This window comes from Camponotus vicinus, unplaced genomic scaffold (genome assembly GCF_025532165.1).
Source record: "Camponotus vicinus isolate PSW18456_S1 unplaced genomic scaffold, iyCamVici1.0 SCAF_3, whole genome shotgun sequence".
Lineage (NCBI taxonomy): Eukaryota > Metazoa > Arthropoda > Insecta > Hymenoptera > Formicidae > Camponotus > Camponotus vicinus.
This window is the reverse complement of record NW_028141967.1, coordinates 62887-83113: the sequence shown is the minus strand read 5'-3', so window position 1 is coordinate 83113 and position 20227 is coordinate 62887. Positions and strand designations below refer to the sequence as shown.

Below are 20227 nucleotides of genomic sequence, written 5' to 3'. Positions count from 1 at the left end.
CAGCTTTTCAAACTGAAATGAGAAATGTTTTTTGTCTTGACAACTCGTGAAACGAGTTTAACGAAAAGAGATTGTTACACACACACACACACACACACACACACGTATGTGTGTATTATATTTAACTTCACATACACTTAATTAATGTATTTAATACACTGAAAGTGTACCGAAAGGGTTAACGTCTGAAAATATTGAATAGATAACAATTTTGTATCTAACACACATGCTATTTTGAAGTATTTTAAAGAGTTTTTCAATATGTATTTTAAGATAGATTTAGTTTAAGATAATATTCTAACGTAAAATAATAAAGACACGAATGCAAAAAGAATTCGTCCAATTTAGAGAGCGGGAAATGAGGCGGGTTTTAAGGCAACCACTTTTTTGTAACTTAAAATGCGATAGTGTTAAGTATTCGAGGAAGTCTAAGATGCAGAGAGATGTTAATATATTGCGAATAATATATTATAATTATACACAATTATATATTAACGATCGTCCGAACCTGAGTTCCGGCAATTTGGGTTAGATTAGATTAGGTTGAATAAAATTGTTGTAACAAGAATCATGTACACATGCATACACGTTATATATATATATTATATATATTATTGTTACATTATAAATACACCAATTTTTTAACGTGCATTTGCAGCCTTATATATTTATCGTATCTTTTTTTTCGAATAATATGAGACATCATTATTATGTTTTCTCTTGTTTTTTTATTTTATGTAAATGTCGACATGTAAACGTAACTGAGTTTCCCGCAACGTGATATTAAACCCGCGCGTTACGATTTCGGGTCAATATAATGCGCGCGTGTGTACGCGCCTACACGTATTTGCTTTACTTTGAACCGCCGAATTCCACGGGTGGCTTTTTGGCTTATGGAATGCGCCAAAGCCGAGCATATTTGCAAAGCGGTTAATTATTATTTGCGGCTCCCCGTCCTCTCAAATCCCTTCATCAGCTATCCTGCAGGATGCTGATGAACTGTCTGACCAAAAAGATGGATGGAAACAGAGAACAATTTGATTGCTTCTTTTATATTCTTCTTAAAACTACTGCAATTAAAGTAGGAAACAATGGATACATCTCTTTTGATTTACCTTCTTTTATTTAAATTTTTTAAAAATTAAAATATAATTTTAATTTTATATATAAATAATATATTAATGAAGCGCAACTTTATTCTTCATGGTCGGCTCGGTAAACGAAAGGAGATAATCGCTAAGAATGTGACATACTGACGGATGTATATCAACATCAACAATAATACATTATCAACAACAATCAAACATTATCAACAAATAATATATTAAGAGATATCAACAGATAATACATTGCTGTTTACTTATTTATATACATACGAGTATATTGCAAGGTTATTTTCTTGTTTTTCGTACTACTTTTGTCTGCCTTCATTTCGTTTCGATCAAAATTGAAAAGTTAATTAATTTTTTAAAATGAGTATTTGGGTACCGCGCCGCACCATTCCTGAAGAAATACCAGGATGTCATTCAGGGGCGAATCCGGAGGCGCTTGTCTGGCTACGTTAGTCAACTTGGTCCAATCATCGCGATCAGCCACGCGGCTAGTCTCTTCGAATTTAATGACCGGACCGCGTACCGGGTATCCCGTGATTACGCATTGTTGAAGAGGTACGCCAGAGTTGCTCGGTGACGTCAATGAACCCACGTAAACGCCTCTCTGATCAATCGGCAGACCCTGCTCGATTTTTTGATCCATAGATATCGCCAACACCCATTCTCTCGCCTCTTCGCGTTGATCTGTCGCGATGCCGAGACTCTCTGGAAGTGGAACTTCTAGCGGAAAATCGGTGACGCGTAGATCGTCCACGTCGAGAACATTTCCATCGCCCTCTTCCTCGATACATTCCTCCAGATCGAGGAAATGATTGAGGAAAACGAAAGCTTCGCTCAAAAGACCCGCGGAACGCGCTGCGACGCCGGCTTCGTAGTAAAATCTGTCGGCGTGCAATATGTCGGTGTATCGTAGGAGGTTGACAGACACTTTGACGACAATGTCGGAAAGCGCCGGGAACGAACGACAACCATGTTTCACTGCGGAGAAATGTGCAGCTTCTAGAAGCCGCTCAAATTTGTCGGAGGACGGCGACGAGCGACAGAAACCGTGTAAAATGTCGCGGAGCTGAGCCAGATATCTGGAATTAATCAGCGAACAAAATGAGCAAAGAAAAAAAAAAGTATATGAAATTGAGAACGGAGAAAACAATAAATCTTAATCGGTATCGGAGATTTCCATAACATAATAATAAGCGGTAGAAAGCGAAGAAGGTTAGAAGTATCTTCAGTGTTAAAAGAGATAAACATGACGAGAAAAAAAAAATCGAATTTTCGTTAGAGAAAAGGAAATCTCTGTAAAGAAGACATCCCCATTTATCGATATATAGATTTTCTCATTAGCTACGAAATATCGTACTTGTATTCCTGCTGCACCGTATTCAGGACAGTCTCCGCCAATTGCAAGTACAGATTGAAATTCTGTGAGATCATGGGCGCGCCATACTGCGCGTAGAGCTGCAACGCTTGCGGTGCGGCGTCGCTCTTCAGCAATTGCGCGGCGCGTCGCGCCACAAATCTATGCAGCACCTCCGGACCCTGGGAACTCGCGGCGTCAAACACCTGACTCCATTGACCCTTACGCGCCATCACCTCGAGGGCGGCATTGCCATCCACTTCCGCCAGTCGTTCCATTTCACCTTCATTCGCCATTGCATCCCGGTACTTCTCCTCGAGATATGGCTCGAGATCGGCAGCGAGTTCGCGAACGATCCGACGCGCACGATCCCACTCGCCAATTGCCACCAAGGAGCTCACCGCGTCCTTTAGACGATCCGCTTGAAGGAACACCTGCAACGACGCGAAACGTTCGATCAAGCGCTCCTTTTTTAAGGATTTTCGTTTCACATGCTCTCAATCTTTCTTAATCATTCATACATTTATATATTCGAAATTTTATTCAAAACCAAGTATAAACAAATGAACTGGATTTCTTCAGGGATTGGACTTGTCGATTTTAACTAAGTATCGAATCGTAGAGAAATATATAGCTGTATAATTGTATAAATAAACAAAATAAAAATACCTGAGCGGCGAGCGCGTGTTCACCAACGGAAAACAAGCGTGCACCCAAGTCACCACCGATTTCTGACGCGGTTTCGGGATCCGCTTGATGCAACAGAATGTCAGCCGCACGAATGAGATACGATCTGGGCGCTTGCGGATTCAAAATCAAAGTGTCCAAGGCAGGTCGCACTTCTCCAAGGTCAAGCCACTTTCGAGCCTCCTCCAACGCATTTGCCCCGTCCAATCCCGCACTCTTTTGACCCAACTCTCTGCGAAGGGCCGCCTCCTGACTAGGTAAATACTCTCGACACACTCGCAGCGCCTCGGACCACATTCCGGCTGTCTGAAATGAAGCACTTTAAATCTTGTTTTTTTTTTCCCACAACTTACAGATAATCATAATTAAACGAAAAGTTTTTGCAGATTAATAACTATTTTATGTAATAAAATATATAATTATTATAATTATATGTATATACATATATTCTTTTCCAATTAAATATCTATTCTTTTCTAAATGGTACTGTGACTCCTCGCTTCTCATTGCAATCGTAGATTAGATTACGAAAGGTGAGAAATTACGTCAATCTTTTTCTCGTGAAATAATTTAGTTTTCTTGTACGTCATCACATTTCTCTTTTGAAAAAATCGAATTTTATCGTGTAATATTTTATTTAAAATAATTTGTCCGCAAGAACTTTTTGCACAACTCGCGTAAAATAAGTTTCGAAAAAAAAATCAACCTTGTAATGATCTATTATCATCTCTGGTTTGTGAGCTCTCAGAAGTAGAGCCTCTGCCGTGGCGTAATCTTGCCCCTCGGCGGCTTCGGCGGCTCGGGCAATCAGAACCTGCGCCACTGCCTCCTGACTGTGCGATCGCGCGACATCTTCTGCGGATTCCCAATCGCGATTATGTATATACATTTGTACCGCCTCCATGATTTTACCGGCTTGCACAAACTCCTTTTCGGCCTGGGCGAAACGACCCTCGTCTTCCAGTGCCATGGCGTGGCGATAATGAATCTCTTTTTTCTGGTCTACCGTACCGTACTTGGCGATTTCTAGAGCCCACTCGAACAAACTGGCCTCGCACGCCAATTGCAAGCAGGGATCCAAATAATTGAGTCGCATTAGGAGTCTCGCTCCTAATTCCGGAGCCAATGTTCGGGCCCACATCAAGGCAACCTAAGAAAAATGAAAAATGGAAAAAAAAAGTTAATTCAGAGATAACAAGAAACAAAGCAATGGCTTTCCTAGGATAAATCTCAACCTGTTGTGCTGCTTTTTCTCCGGAAGCCTTCTTGGCAACTCTTAACGCATCCTCCCACATATTAGCGGATCTATAAGCTGTAACCGCTCCGCGCCAATCACCAGCACCTAGGATAGAACGCATTCTATTACTACACAAGTTAAATAAACGGTAAATTTTAATTAAAAATTTTTCTTACATTTAGATACAATCAAACTTTTACACACACAACAATAAAAAATATTAACACAATTAAATGTATAATCGATATTTGATTGCAACAAATCTTGTATGATAACGGAATCATAATTTATGTCCGTATCGAAAATTTTTTTTAAATTCATTTATGAATTCGAAATGGAATGGGTTTCCTTTTTAATTTCTTTTTAATAGTTTAGAGCAATCAGTTGATTTATGTCAGTAGAGACTGACCTAGAAAGTGCTCTTCGGCTTCTCTCGGTTTGCCGGCTGCATCTAATTCCCTCGCCAGATGAGCATGAGTGGTTTGAAGTAGATCCGGCCGGTGCTCGGCGACCAATCTGATCATGTCGCCACGGTGTCCCGCTTTGCGATACATCGCGATTGCCGCGTCATGATCGCCGATGGCGACGTAGAGCGCCTCGGCGTGGCGAAATTCGCCGGCCTGTTGCAGACTCTCGGCATGTCTCATCAGCACTTGATTGGCTTCGTCACTTTTCATGTATTCTTGAGCCACTTGGTGCGCGCGCATCCAATCACCCGACTGTACGTGAGCTTCTACGGCACGTTGCGCATTTCCGGCGCGAACGAAAAGATTCTCCGCCAAGTTGCGTTCGCCAACCGACGAGAAATATTCGCCCAATTTTTCACATTGTTGACGGATCTCAGGATTATCGTCGTCCTCGATCACCTTGAAAAGGAAAGAGGGATATAATTATATAGATAACCCAACAGTCTAATCACAAAAGTACGTATCTATAAGAAATATATCTTAAAAATAAGTACTTGAAACACACATTATATTATAATAAATACTAATAAATACTTGAGAAAGTACTTCTCACATGTACATCTTTTTATCAGTATTTTATTTTAATATAAGGTATTCTTTCATAATTACCACGCACCTGTATAATCTGCAGAGCTTTTCTCCATTGTCGCGCATTGATAGCGGCCTTCAATGCTAATACCGTTTCACCCGCTTCGATGAAATGATTAATGGCGGCGTCGTAATGACCGTTCGTTGCTAAATACTTTCCCCAATCCCTCTCGAGCTCGACCACCAATGTGGGATCAACTTTACGCGCTAGATCGAGAGCTCTGGCAAATACGCCAGCCTGAGCGTAACAAGTGATCGCCTCGGAGTCAGCGCCTGTTTTCTCCAGTAGTTCTCCAGCGAGTTCCATGAGATCGGTAGCTTTAAGACTATTAATAACCTCCTCAACGATTCGTTCGTCCTCCAGCAGTTCATTGACAGTAAGAATTAGCCTGGCAGCTCTCCCAGGTCGACGTGCTTCCAGATAAAGCTTCACGGCTCTCCTAGGATTTGTAGTCTCTATGATAGACGCTGCGCGGGCTGCTTGGCCACTGTCAAGCAGCCAAGCCAAGTGTCGATCTCGCAACTCTGACAGACCGCTCCAGTCGCGGCTCTGGGCCAAACTTAAAGCATCCTCCCAGTGCCAATAGCGCTGATACATATCCAACGCCTTGTCCAGCTCGTTTTGCTCCAAATAGATCGCCTCGGCGGTTTTTAAATCGCCGTTCAACACGGCCAGCCGTGCCCAACAGTCTGGATTAGCCAGTGGATCGTTGCCTGTCTCTTCGGCATACTTTTCACCGATCTAGAAGCAAAAGATAAAAGAGAGGATGACAAGTACGATATCGCATCTCAAAAGAGATCGGAAACATTTAGAAAGGAAAAATATGAACCTCGGCAATCTCCTTCAAAAATCTTGCGCAAGCCACGTCGCCCATAGCGGCATAACATCTGGCGGCTATCATAATTTTTCTCTCGCTCATCGCGTTTCTGGCTACGTTCTCCCACATAGTCTCTGTCTGCGAACTGTTGCCCATATTTTCTAGGAATAGGACGACTCTACCAAAGTCATTGTCGTGCAACGCGGTACCAAATTCGATCAGTCCCTCGTCCAATGGATACGGCACCTTGGTGCCGTGCTCCTCCACTATTACGGACGTTCGACCGTCTTCGCGAACGATGTCTATCACATCGCCTTTGATCGGTGTCAGCGTGATCGCTTCCGGCGCGTCTACATTGTACCAAACGGCCAGAGTTTGACCTGTTTGAGCGATGACGACATCGCTGCCGGGTACCCAAGATGCAAAGGATGCTCCAGTCACTAATAGAACTCTGGTGTTCCGCGCGAACATGTATAGGGGGAAACAATTACAATTAAAATTATAATTAAAAAGCATCTCCATTAATATAAGCTCATTCCGATAAGGATGAATTTATCTATAAAGCAAAATCCTGAAAATATTAAATGAAAATATTAAAAATATTGATGCAAAAGATATGTTTCTTATATTATATCCTGTTTTTTTTTCAAGTAGAAATATTGTAATTATTCTGATTTTTTGAAAAATTGGCTTTGAAAAATTGGCCCTATTTGGGGTGGGGGGGTGGGGGGTGAATACAAATTAATTAAAGCCTTTTATATTATTTTTAGAAATATTAACAGTTTTAACAAAATGTTTCATCTATTCACCTGTCACCTGTATCATTGCTTAGCCAGAGGCGACCTCGCTTGTCACGCGACAGTAGCCGATGACCTGCTTCACTCAATTCCAACCAGTCGATTCGAGCATCATGAACGATTACACTGATGGTCGAGCCAGTTAACAGATCGATTACGCGGACGGTTCTCGGATCCAGCAGATAAGCGAGCTTTTTATTATCGGTTCCTCCGGTCGAAGGTCGTTCGTTTACGCGTACACTAACTACGTGCGGGTTTACCGCTTCCGTTCGTACGGATCCGAGCGCCTCGTTCTGACCGTATTCGACGATCGTGAGTTCGCCGGAATAGAAAATTAAGCAAACGACTGGATACTCGAAGAAGAACTTTTCACCGTTGCCAGATCGGTCTTCCCATGGAATTTCGCTGATTAAGCCTAGCTCAATGTCACCGATCAGCAGAGTGCGCGCCGTGCGTGCCACAACGTTATTGTCCCTACGTCCTAAAACGCGTACGTCCTCGATCTCCAGGCCAGTCTGCGATCTGACGACGATGGAACGTTGCGAGGAATCGTTCAGAGGTCGAATCACTACCTGGCTGGGACCTACGTAGGCCACCTCGTGACTGCCACGGACTACTGTGCGTCTAAAGACAAAGGAAATAGAGGCTTACAGAGAGACTTTATACGTATCTGAAGTAATTTTGTGCCAACATGTAAGTAAAATGTGAATAAAAATCTTATACGTTTGGAGCTCGAGTAGTTAATTATTTGCAAATTTATTCGGCAAATTAGAACTTTCGAATTAAGTAATTAATTTGTCGGCGAAATTTTCAATCGCTAATAGCAAGTATTATAGTTTTATGCTGGAAAACGGAAAAGAAATTGGATTTGTGCGTAAATTTTCTCATTCTCGCATCGGGATAATTTCACGTCGAAATTTTTAACGACGATGGAAAAATGCGAAATTTTATTCCATTTAAAGCTCCTAAAGAAGGATATTGAAAGAAATTAAGTTAAAAGTAAAAAAAATGTAGCTAGCTCAAGATTCGGTCACCTTAGAATTGTCTCGAATTGCTCGACACCACCGCACAATCCTCCGACCGCTAGCTTTGATCCGTCTCGCCTCCAGGCAAGCGCCGTGATCGTGTAGAAATTAGGCAGGTCACGTACGTTAGTCTCCTCCCAAATGCTTCGTCGTGGCGTCCAATCGAAAACGCGCACCTTATCCCAGGAGCCGACGGCGACGCTCTGACCGCTCGGGCTGCAACAAGCTACGGTAATCTCCCTTTCCCGAGGATCCCGACTGTAGTCGAAAGTCTTGACCGGCTTGCCGTACGAATCGTAAACGGTCAACCGCTTGTCGCAACCCGCCGCCAGGATGTGCGACTGTGGCCACGCTAGAGCATAAGCAGGCACGTTGTGAACGCACACTCGTCCCGAAGGCTCCGCGCCGTCGTACTCGGTCACGTAGTACCGGATGATACTTCCATCGGCGTGGCTCGATACGAAGCCGTTGCCGCGGACACTGTCGAGGAAGTCGAGAAGGAAAAACTGTGTAAGCCTATCGTCGCTCGATTAGATGTGTCGCGAAATTACATAATTACAGGTCGTTGGGCGCGACTCGTGGATAAAACACGGTTGACTTTTTATTTACTTGCTAGCTAGAGCTATCACCATTGCGTCCGAGGTGTACAAGGTCTGCGCCTTTTGCGATTTCACCAGAGCCGCGCGGACCTTTCCATCCGCCAGTCCTATGACAATCGGACCTTCCGCGGGCCAGATCAAACAAGTTACCGCGGAACTCTGTCGAAATTTGTTGCAAATTACCTTTTTGTCGCCCCTGAAATCATTTTCGACATTAATACGACGACCTGTTTCAATATATTTATATCTATTTTTCTTTCCTTTTAAATCGACAATTACCAATCCTCTCCTATCTTGTACACATATACAATGCAGTCGGTTTGACCGACTGCAATCTTTGTGGATTCCGGGGAGAAGGCTATTCCTTTTATCATATAACTTTTTTTGCCAAACTATGAATAAAAGAAAGATGTTACTTATTGGTAAAACATAAATGAAGAAACATTTATAAAACACAAATTTTAAAACGGTATATATACACGTACATAATAATTATAATAGTAATATATTGTATGTACATTAATAATAACGGTAATTGTGAAGGAAATGGGCTTCCTCGCCGATTTGGTTGAAACTTGACAATTTTGTGTATTTTGGTGCGTAAAACTGAATCTATAAGTTAAAATTGTCGTTCGATATACCAACTATCTTCTCTGCTTTAACAATAAAAAATGCTTTTTTAAAGCAGAGAATAGTTGGTAAATGCAACTGTCAACTTTAGTACTTGTAATAACTTTTTTTCTAATTTTACGCATCAAAATACATAAAATTGTCAAGTTTCAGTCAAATCGGTGAGGAAGCTGCTCTCCTTCACAATTACCATAATAACATAAATCTATGTACATTAATTCAATAAATACCTTAATGTCAACGGGTTTAGTTGAAAACTTGTCGCGTTTGACGCAGTTGTCATCAAAGAGATAAATGGAACGATCCGAGGATGCTACAGCTAGCTTCAAGTTGTTTGGCGACCATGCTATATCAATTACTTTATTTTCAAGCTCCTAAGCATACATACATATATATATATATAATATAATATAAAAGAAGATTATGTAGAGATCAATAGAGATCTCTACAAAATCTTGAAATTCATTTCGCTTGAAAATAATAATTGTGCGTTCTACTCACTTGCGCTGGCAAAACGGTGCCGAGATACTTGAGCAACATATCGATTTAATTGCAATATTATATTTTTATCCTAATAAAAATATATTTTATCGTACGCTAACGTAAAGCAAGTTTCAATTGCGCGCAATGTGTACACATTGGTCGCCTAGCGACAGAATTTCCCACTCTACGTTAACTTTGGCCGTAAAGCATATGCGCGCATGTATCTACGGTACATGTTAGGGCGCATTCACACCTTGGCAGAAAAGCAGGAAGCCAATCGGAAGCAGGGTGTAAACGTATCGTTAGATGGGCCAAAAATAGAAATTCCGACTACCAGCGCGAGTTTTGATTGGCTTCTGCTTTTCTACCAAGGTGTGAATGCGCCCTAATATTAGAACAGTATCGACCAATCAGCGAATCTTTGACAAAGATGGACGATTCGTTCAACATATATGTGTGTGTCCCTTTCTACAAATTTCGTCGTTTCTCCTTACCCTTGAAAGCTCGCAGTTCGCTCGATAGAGGATTTGTATAAACAAACCTGTAACTGTGTAACGTGTTAACCTGTCCATGCATACATACATACAACATACAAGTCACACGTCACACGAAGGTCGCGCGCGTGCACGATTGTTTTCATTCGTATTTATTACTTATGACTACGTTGGACGGCGTTTCCTCATGCACAACTCGGCTCTGCAAGTCTTCAAACGGTGTGCCAATTATTTTAATATTGCTCAAAGCGCACTATTCTTACGCGTCACTATTCGCGTGAATTCTCAGGTTAATGAAGCATAACCTTCGATACGAATTTAAATTTGACACTTGGCACGTTGTAAATGATAATGACATGTAATGATGCAATGTGTAATATAAATAATTGTAGTAATAGTATAACACGAGATAAATAATTATAGATAGATTTTTTTAATATTTTCGCAAATACACGATCAATACTGTATAATCAATACTGTAATATCAATACTGTATAAACGATACACGGTGATTTTTGCGATAAAAATGATATTTCTATCACAAATAATATTTTATTTTATAGATAATAGCAAATATATATATATATATAAAATTAAAATGTAATAATATATAGAGCGAAATATAATAATGCAATTACATGTCATAATCTTCTAATATAATAATTATGTAATATTGTGTGTACGCAACATATTTTTATTTTGACGGTCTCTATTTACTTATGCCTGTGTGTTTTATAGGTTTTACGAACCAAAGTTATTAGACGCTGCGACCAAAGTAAAGATTTGTTGTTCAGATTCATTGTTTGTTAGATATAAAACACAGATAGCAATGCTGAATAACAAAAAGTTGATAGAGTCGAGAGAGGATACTTTGGCGCAACAAGAAACGAGCTCGCTATCCTGGTTGCGTACCGTAGCTCCCATCTTCCCAGTGAATGGCTCCAAGGTAATTATACATATACATATACATGTAACAAAAAGTGAATGTATTATTTCGACAAAAATGCTTTTATCGACAGATTACTATAATTCACAAGCCACAAATGTTTTACACTACTCTGTTGGAAAAGTGCAAGCGAGCCAAAAAGAGAATTACATTTGCCTCGTTATATTTGGGTACCGGTCCTTTAGAAACTGAATTGGTTGGTATAATAAAAGCAGATAAGTTTATAATGGAAAAATTTCTTCAGCTATCAATTGGAATAAAAAAATATGTAATAATAAACTACAAAGATTACAGAAAAAAAGATTAAATTTGAGAAGAGAGAGAGTGAGAGAAAGAGACAAATTATCAATTTTCTAGCTTTCAAACTCGATCTTCTTGGAAAACGAAGTCTCGTTTCTCGGCGCAGGTGAACGTTATAGAGAAAGCGATGAATACAAGTGAAGGCAACCTACAAGTGCGGATTCTCCTGGACTACATGAGGGGTTCACGGGGCAAGCAGAACTCCCGGAAGATGCTAGAGCCATTGCTCAAAGGCAAATATGGCGATCGCTGCAAAGTTTTCCTCTATCACACACCGAAACTACGCGGCGTCATGAAGGCGACGATTCCCGACCGTTTTAACGAGCTCATCGGACTGCAGCACATGAAGTTGTACATAATCGATGACGATTTGATTATTAGTGGGTAGGTTACTGTTGCGATAATTAGTTGACAATGAAGGAATTGTAGGATTTATAAAAATTGGTTAGCGATAGTTTGATTTGTAAAAGAAAAAAAGGAAAATATGCTTTGCGAGTTTAGTTTTATATGATAAATATGATAAAAAAGATCGATCAATGTTATCTTGTCAGAAATTGGCAGAAATGGGAACAAGATTGTTTTAGTATTTTGAAGATGTATATATAACATTATTTATAAAAAAAAAATATATACACTTTTTAGGGCGAACCTCAGCAACGATTATTTCACAAATCGGCAGGACCGATATTTCGTCATAGAAGATTGCGCGGAACTTTGTGACTTTTATAACAAATTAATCGAAAGAGTGATGGAATTTAGCTTTCTGTTACAATCAGATGGTAATACGGATTTGAATTCTGCTGTGAATTGCATTCATCCTTTAAAAGGATCCAGAAAAACTTTTATCCAAGAAGTCGCGTCCAGAATACAAATGCTATTCCGGGATGAAATGGAAAAGCGCGCTAGTTTGGATAAGGAAGGTAATGCCGATTCTTTACAAGTTTTATTCACAAAGTAAGAAAGGTATTTAAAAATATTTTACTAATAAAGTTGAAATATAAAAAGTACAGAATAGTATTACTTTGTCAAGTTATATTATATTGTTTTAATTTTTTTCTTCAATGTATCGCAGATGCAGACACATGGATATTTCCAATGGTACAGATGGGTCAGCTCGACGTCTATCACGACAGCGCGATAACGTTGAAGCTCATACAAACGGCTCCAATTGGAGCTACGCTTAGATTAGCGACCGGTTATTTCAATTTGACCTTTGATTACAGTCAAGCTTTGCTCAGAGATTGTCAAGCAACGTGTCATCTTTTGACAGCGCATCCCACTGCCAATGGTTTTTTCAGTATGTTATTGTAAAAGAAAATTTTGCTACATCATTAATATAAATTACTTCTAACTTGATAAATTATCTCTAAACTTTGAATTATATAATTCAGTAAATCGTATAGGAGAGAAGGGAGAAGCTTATAAGAAACGCATTTGAAGACACATAACATTTTCTTATAATTATAATTTATTTTTTTTCAAAGAGTTTGTATGAATAATTGTAACTATTTACCGTTGTAATTATTATAGTATTTTATCTCTTCAAGATGCTAAGGGAATTGCTGGAGGAATTCCGGCAGCTTACACCAAAATAGAGGAATCTTTCTATGATTTATGCGAAAAGATGGATCAGCACAACAGAATAACATTATGGGAGTTTATTAAACCGGGATGGACTTATCATGCCAAAGGTCTCTGGTACACTTTGCCAGATCAGCGAAAACCCTCCTTGACTCTTATAGGCTCGTCAAATTTTGGTAAAGTTTTTATTACCTTAAATTCTAATTTTAAATATATCGAGATATTGATGACATAAATAAAAAATATTGCAACTTGTTCTTTATCGTTAAACAAGAAAAAAAAGCCGAAAATCCTTGATATTCTTTTTTATGCAATTCACAATCGTCTTTAAGTGAAAAATTAATAATGTTATAGTTTTAATGCTTTTTTTTTTTTTATATTATAGATGCCATTTATGTTAGTAATTAGGAGAGTAAAGTCGCAATAAATGATGATTCTTTTTAATTATTTCAATGTGAGTTCAACTATATGTATATAAAAATAAAGGATACTTTAGGTTATAGATCAGTTAATAGGGATCTTGAGACGCAGATAGCCGTTGTGACGAAGAATAACAAGTTACAGGACGCGCTGCATGAGGAACAGGCGCAGTTATTCTCGTGTGCTAAGCCTGCCACAAGAAAGACTTTCTTGCAGCAAGATAGAGTACCGCCAGCCTGGGTGTGCGCAGTTGTACTTTTCTTCCGTTATTATTTTTAAAATTAAAATGCTTGCCTTTTGTAAGAAGGCAAATTAAATAAAATTTTACACTTATTTAATTTTAACTGTAATATTGTTGTGCAATAAGTACATCCCACATTAACATGCTTCTTATGTGAAGCTTAATTAATTAATTCATATTTTATGAATACAAAATTATTCACGTTCATTTTTATCCCTTCTCTTTAGTCATATACACTGATTGAATAATACCAGCGGTATTAATTTATAAATAGGATATATCTAAAAGTGTATTTTTTTTAATCTTATATACTTTTATTATCAGAAATATAAAAAAAAATGTGATGCAAATTTAAAGGAAGATTTGTACGATATACAAAAATAATGCTGTATGAACAATTAAACATATAAAGATACATACTAAAAATGATCAAGCTACTATGAAAAGTATACAGTTTGAGATTGTCTAAGAAAGTGCCATGTACATTCTTTTGATTAAAGCTTATATCTCAATATTTAACTTTGCAAAAAATCCAAACAACCTTTTTGATCAATGTAATATTCTTTAAATTCTAAGAGATTATTTTATATATATAAATCTCCAGTTCTCCAGTTGTGTGTAAACTTTTCTGTTAAAATATAATAAAATTGTGAAAATTAAAGAGATCAGATGATAGATGATTCCTTGACGAACGATTTTTAATGCAATATTAGAAATTTTTTGCCATCTTAAATTTTGTATGTGAAGATTCAAAGATTAATAATTAATGTCGTCTTTCAAGGGATAAATTAGAATTTTATTTTGTAAGTTAATAACAGAGCAAGCCATAAGTTTGGTAGCGCGATCATTTTCTCGCGGGCTATTCTATAAGGAATATGATAGAATTTAATATTATTACAGTATCGTCGCTTTTTGCGCAGCATCGGAGATGCGAAAGCGACTTTAATCCGGATACAGTTGTAATAATACAAGAACAATTGTCTGTTGAAACCACTCATGGTTCACAGATCAAAATAATTGCAACGATTCGATTGCAATTATCGATGATGATAGTGGCAAAGGTGACGATTAATATTGTAACACACTTTGTAGATGGAAACCGATTGCTGTTTTGTAGAGATTTCCAAGACCGGCAATCAGCGCGCGATAATTAACAATTATCCGGCGAAATTTTACTTATCGTCAATCACAAACGTTTCTTCTTTGACGAAAAATTCCACGACCTCCTCTTCTACGTTTTTCGAATCGGAATCTAGCTCGTCGGTATCGATATCTGAAAACGTACACATACGCGATGATTAATCTCTCAAATCATGTTTATATAGAATTGTGAATATTATTTTTAACGCAATAATATGGAATTATTTCAAAAGCGTCTATAATCGCTTTATAGGATATATTGAAAGGCATATCTGATTTTATTATTTTTAATATATACTTACTGCAACGTAATTCAAGTCGACGTTTTTTCTGATTATTCCATTCTTCGATACGTTTGGTACGATACTCTTCGAACGCCTTCATCAATAAGCAACGCTTCTCAATTAGCTCCTATAAAATTGATGAGTTGTTGAAATGAATCAATATCCAGAAATCTGTTGAAATTTTCGAAAATTTTCATGTTTCCACGCGCGCGCGCGCGCGGGCGCACACACACACACACACACACACACAACTTTACTTATGCTTTGTAAAAAGAAATTGTTTGATATATACTGTTTGAAAAAAAAATAATAACGAATAATTTAAAGATTGAGAGTAGAGATGACTGTGTGTTGAAAGAAAAGAGAAAGGATAACATTACGTATATAATAAAGGATAACATTACGTAATAAATAAAGATTACTAATGTACCTTTGAAGCGCGTGTCAATCGCATGCGGTCCTTGCTCTCAAACTGCGCCGAATATTTTTTCAGGTTCTTTTTGATTTCCTTAATTTGCTCTGCGGTGAGCAGAGTCGGTGGCCGTGGTCGCCATAACAGTTGATTGAATGCATTCAGGTTGACTCTCTTTAAAATACGACCCTGGAATGTCCATATCCAGTAGCCATTGTCAACGCTGGTCTTCCAACTGGATACTGCCGTGACGACGTATCTGAAATTAACCATAATCAGAATTGATTAAATTCAATCTCTTAATACACATATTTTCAATATATTTATTAATTTTTCTTATATTGTGTAAATTGTTCCAATCCACTATCTTTTGAACTTACCTGCCAGTAGGATCCCATTCTACATCTGAAGTTTGATAATGATCAGTGGAATTCATGATGGTAAAATCATTGGTGTCAATAAATTCCAAAGCGCCAGCCATCGTTGTCAGGCCAGCGAGAACGATAAACTGACCCGATGGCGACCAAAATAAGTGATTACACGCTTTCTTCTCTAATCTTTCTGTGACATTAAATAGTGCGATTTATAAATATTATTAAACTTAAACTAGTGAAACAAAGATTGACAAGTTGTTAACTTGATCGAATAAAAAGAATAATAATGAGGATTCCATTATATATTCACTTACTGAGAAGAGCGGGCTGGTGACCATATCGCACTTCATAAAAGCTGACATTCACGCTTGGTATTTCGCCATGGATGATGGCAAATTTGCTGCCAACCGGTTCCCATGCAAAAGCATGAATCGGCTCCTTTATTTCCACGCTGTCTACGGGAATCTGTTTCTCTCTCATGTGGAAGATCTCGAAATTATACGACATACCCTATAACGCGGAAAAAAAACTGATGAGATTTATTTAATAATAATAATAATAATAATAATAATAATAATAATAATAATCGAAAGCTTTTCCTCAAAATATAAAATTCGAAATTCTTTTGAGATACATCAAATCTATTTGACTTGCGGCCAGCGCACATGTGAGAACTATATTAAAACTCAACTCACCGTATACTTTTGTTCCGTTTTTTCTTTGCGCTTGGCAAAGCGATCGACTTTTACGCATAGATAATCACCAGATTTTTGCCAAAAGATCTTGCAATCGGCTACATTGAATAGATTCTTATTTCGTATTTCATTACGGCTGAAAGGTTGGAAATTATTTAATGAAAAATCACTTTCATTTAAATCGATAACTAATTTCAAATTTAAAAACTCACTTGGGGATTTCGAGCAGAGTTACCCTGGCCGGAACGTCCTTATCTTCTGGCACCCAATAAGCGAGAACGTTGTCCGTTGGGGACCAACTAAAATCCCTGATTCCTGGTATTTTGATACTCTTCTTATCCAGTAGGCCAAACGACTAAAAAAATATGACAATAGCAGCAATTGAGTAATAAATTTAAAGCAACAAGAGCTGTGTAAACTGCATTCAAGAGACTGTCTTAAATATTATTGTAAAAAGTATTCACCGGAGTCTCGTAGACGCTAAGGACATCTTCTCCCATGCGAGCTAGATATTTATCGTCATGCGACCATCGGAAGATGGGCCAGACGGAAGATCCATCGGGAAAGAAGGACCGTTTCTCTTGACCCGATAAAATATCCCAAATCACCAGGCGCTTCTGGTCTTGTCCGAGATCGGTACGCGGAGTGTAGGTGACCAGATAACGCTCGCCGGGCGAAAAATCAATGCACTCGACGCCCCGTTGACTGAATCTGGCCTGCTGAGTGAATTGCGGCCCGCCCCATAGCGCTACTCCCAGCTTGTGGAACGTTGCCAGATATGTGCCCAGCTGCGACCATTTTACATATGTCTCTGTCCAGCGCTGGAAAACCAGAAAAAAATAACTCGAATTTCGATTATATTGTGTCTTAACAGACCTAATCATTTTCCATAGATCCATAATTTCAATAACATCATGTCAGTTTAGTTTTTATATTTTTTTATAAATCTTAAACTTACTTAATATTGCAATTATATGTTAAATAAATAGCTCGTAAATAAAAATTTTGATATATCGTTAGATTTTATTTAAAATATGGAAAAAAGAGAGTCTACATCAAAGTTTTGTCACTTAATGTTTTTTTTTTCTTCTTAAGAGTAAATTACTCACATTGCGTTCTTCAAGTAAAGTAGGTTCTGGTGCAGAGTTCTGCCATATTTGCACCGATACACCCGCCCCATTGCCACAGAGAACACAAAACTGATCGTAAGCATCCGGTTCCAGTAGATGGTAGTGCAAGTCGCTGGCAGACTTGAAGGGTTGAGCTTTCGGCGGTTCCCAGTTTTCGGGGATATCCTCATATTTGTTGAAATCCGTGAAAAGATTGACCTTGAACGTATGCGATTTGTCGATCTTGTAATTATTAGTGGATTTGACCGCAGTTAGAGCATTCAGATGATTGTTGTATTCCAGAAAAATATATCTGTCAATGAAGAAAAGGAAAACGATTCTCATAAAATATTTTTCAACGAAATAGCTTTTTTAAAATTTTTGTTCCAATTTTTTCATCAGTTTAAACTAACCCTTTAGTCTTGCCGTCGTTCTCATTCATCGGATAGTGCTCGTTGACAATTGTACCAAATTTTCCCAACACCTTGTTGATAACAGACTTAAGCTTCTCCAATTTATCGGGTTCCACTCGAGGCACATTATCCACGACAATCATGGATTCTACCCCATCTGTTTCCGATGGTTTCTGCTTCAAGATATCACCGAGCAACTCTATAAGTTTATAACAAAAGTTTTATTGTTGCAAAAAACTTGCTTCCCTAATATAATGTAACAATAAAAAAATATTTAAAATACTTAGTAAAAACATTGCAAACACTTTTCTAGCTAATAGTATTTCTAAGGATAAGTACGATCGAGTAATTTTACTAAACCATTTATTTATGGCTAGGTAAGTAAGGTTCCCATAAATTGTAGATGAATTGTAGATTAATATTGATGCGGCAATTAATTGCTTTGTTTACTATTTCTATCCCATAGTGAAGTCACAGGTCTAAATAACTATAGATGAATATACTTTGTAGGAAGAATATTTTTAAGATAATTTTTATTCTAATAGGCAGATAGGCTCTCTGATTTATTAATACTTGTAATAATATACTTTTCATATTCCTGATTATAACGTAATATATTTTTATTAGGTATAAAGAACATTTCACATAGATTTACTTTATAGAAGAGTCGAGGTTTGCTCTTTCAAGAGATAGGATGATGGGGAATTTGATAAGGGAATTTAATTTTAATATTCAAGAAGAAAAAAAAGATGCCATGAATGGACTTTATTATTGTTTATTTTGTAGTATTGTTTCACATCTTTTAACTAAAATTACGACTAGCATCAAAATAGATGCATTTGCATATAAAATAAGAAATTAATAAATAAAAAAATCATTTCCTTTCTTAAAAAAAAAGCAGATTATAACGTTGCCAGCCTGTGGGGCAGATTATTTATTATATGATGCTCACACACAATATTACACACACACACACACTTTTTTTTTCTTTTCAGCAAGTATCAGTGAACAGTTATCTCGCATTCATCAAGATTACCATCAAGTTAATAAGATAGTCGTAATGATTATTAAATTTACGTAAGAATGCTTTCAATTCAATAAAGTTATACAGTACATTTACATCTAGATACATTTAACTTTTATCATTATATACTTTCTCCCCGAAAGGAAGGTTACAGGTTAAGTTACATCGGCGATCAGCATATGTGAAAATGAACAAAGTTGCGCGTGTAATTCGACATTCGGAAAAGTTTCGAAATCAATCGTGACTCATCGAAACATGTGGCAAGCGTAATTTCTTGACATCTAAATCGCAAATGACACACTCTAAATGCAAGATTCTCCATGCTCGCAAGGAGAATGCACGCGGTCAAGTGCAGACGTGTCGCGTTTTGGTATCTCGACGAGGAAAGAGACGACGGGGCGCTCACCTTCATCGGTAATATCATCTACGAAGCCTTCGGGATCGCTGAAGTTGGGTTCCTCATCGTCGTTCATCGGATCGTCGTTGCCCTTAGCCTCTTCGTTTTGCGCCGCTTTCTCCGCCAGAGTTTTCTTCGCCATCTTGGAAACCTCTAAGCATACCGTTGCCTCTCCTACCGATACCGCATTCGCATCCGCATCCGCATCCGTGAACGTGAATCCGCGCCGTAGCCACGCCGCACCGCAACAAAAATGGCAGCTGACAAGCTGACACTTGCTCTCTATGCTCTTGCCATAAGGAAAAAAAAAAAAAACTAGGCGATCGTTATCGAACGTGATTGGCCGTATTCGGCGAACTCAATAGTTGGGCAACATTACTAGATTTCCCGATGTAATTCGACGCTGATTGGCCGAATTTGAAAGTAGAAACCAATCGGAACTCGCGCTGGTAGTAGCATCTACAAGGACCGCGTTCAGCGGACTCAACCGCAATCGAACATGATTGGTTTCCACTTTCAGGTCCGACCAATCAGCGAATTACATCGGAAAATCTAGTAATGTCGCCCAACTGTCGAGTCCGCTGGATGCGGCCACTGCTT

The 20227-nt window shown here is 38.3% G+C and overlaps 3 protein-coding genes across 4 annotated transcripts; 1 reads left to right on the top strand and 2 right to left on the bottom strand.

Annotated features, from left to right (window-relative positions):
* Window positions 1-1304: 1304 nt before the first annotated feature.
* Oseg2 (intraflagellar transport protein Oseg2) lies at window positions 1305-9975 on the bottom strand. Its single transcript, XM_083093510.1, has 14 exons — window positions 9816-9975; window positions 9545-9688; window positions 8964-9076; window positions 8695-8880; window positions 8095-8565; window positions 7073-7684; window positions 6276-6714; window positions 5474-6187; window positions 4800-5256; window positions 4389-4495; window positions 3860-4303; window positions 3136-3459; window positions 2470-2900; window positions 1305-2191 (listed from the first exon to the last, which is right to left on the bottom strand). Exons 1-14 carry the CDS (start codon window positions 9852-9854, stop codon window positions 1468-1470), a joined length of 5205 nt encoding a protein of 1734 aa, XP_082949636.1. The 5' UTR covers window positions 9855-9975; the 3' UTR covers window positions 1305-1467.
* A 184-nt stretch (window positions 9976-10159) lies between these two features.
* On the top strand, window positions 10160-13992 carry Pgs1 (Phosphatidylglycerophosphate synthase 1). 2 transcript variants are annotated; one of them, XM_083093527.1, is made up of 8 exons: window positions 10160-10580; window positions 11030-11237; window positions 11311-11433; window positions 11644-11921; window positions 12180-12457; window positions 12610-12834; window positions 13085-13294; window positions 13615-13992. In XM_083093527.1, the coding sequence occupies exons 2-8, from the start codon at window positions 11121-11123 to the stop codon at window positions 13815-13817; spliced, it is 1434 nt and encodes a 477-aa protein (XP_082949653.1). In that variant the 5' UTR covers window positions 10160-10580; window positions 11030-11120; the 3' UTR covers window positions 13818-13992. The 2 variants fall into 2 exon arrangements, with proteins under 2 accessions (XP_082949653.1, XP_082949654.1); XM_083093528.1 differs by having other exon boundaries at window positions 10464-10510.
* Window positions 13993-14553: 561 nt separating this feature from the next.
* On the bottom strand, window positions 14554-19879 carry Eif3b (eukaryotic translation initiation factor 3 subunit B). Its single transcript, XM_083093517.1, has 11 exons — window positions 19637-19879; window positions 18207-18405; window positions 17794-18106; window positions 17149-17505; window positions 16897-17039; window positions 16685-16820; window positions 16304-16499; window positions 15996-16176; window positions 15634-15874; window positions 15222-15330; window positions 14554-15052 (listed from the first exon to the last, which is right to left on the bottom strand). Exons 1-11 carry the CDS (start codon window positions 19767-19769, stop codon window positions 14952-14954), a joined length of 2109 nt encoding a protein of 702 aa, XP_082949643.1. The 5' UTR covers window positions 19770-19879; the 3' UTR covers window positions 14554-14951.
* Window positions 19880-20227: the final 348 nt, after the last annotated feature.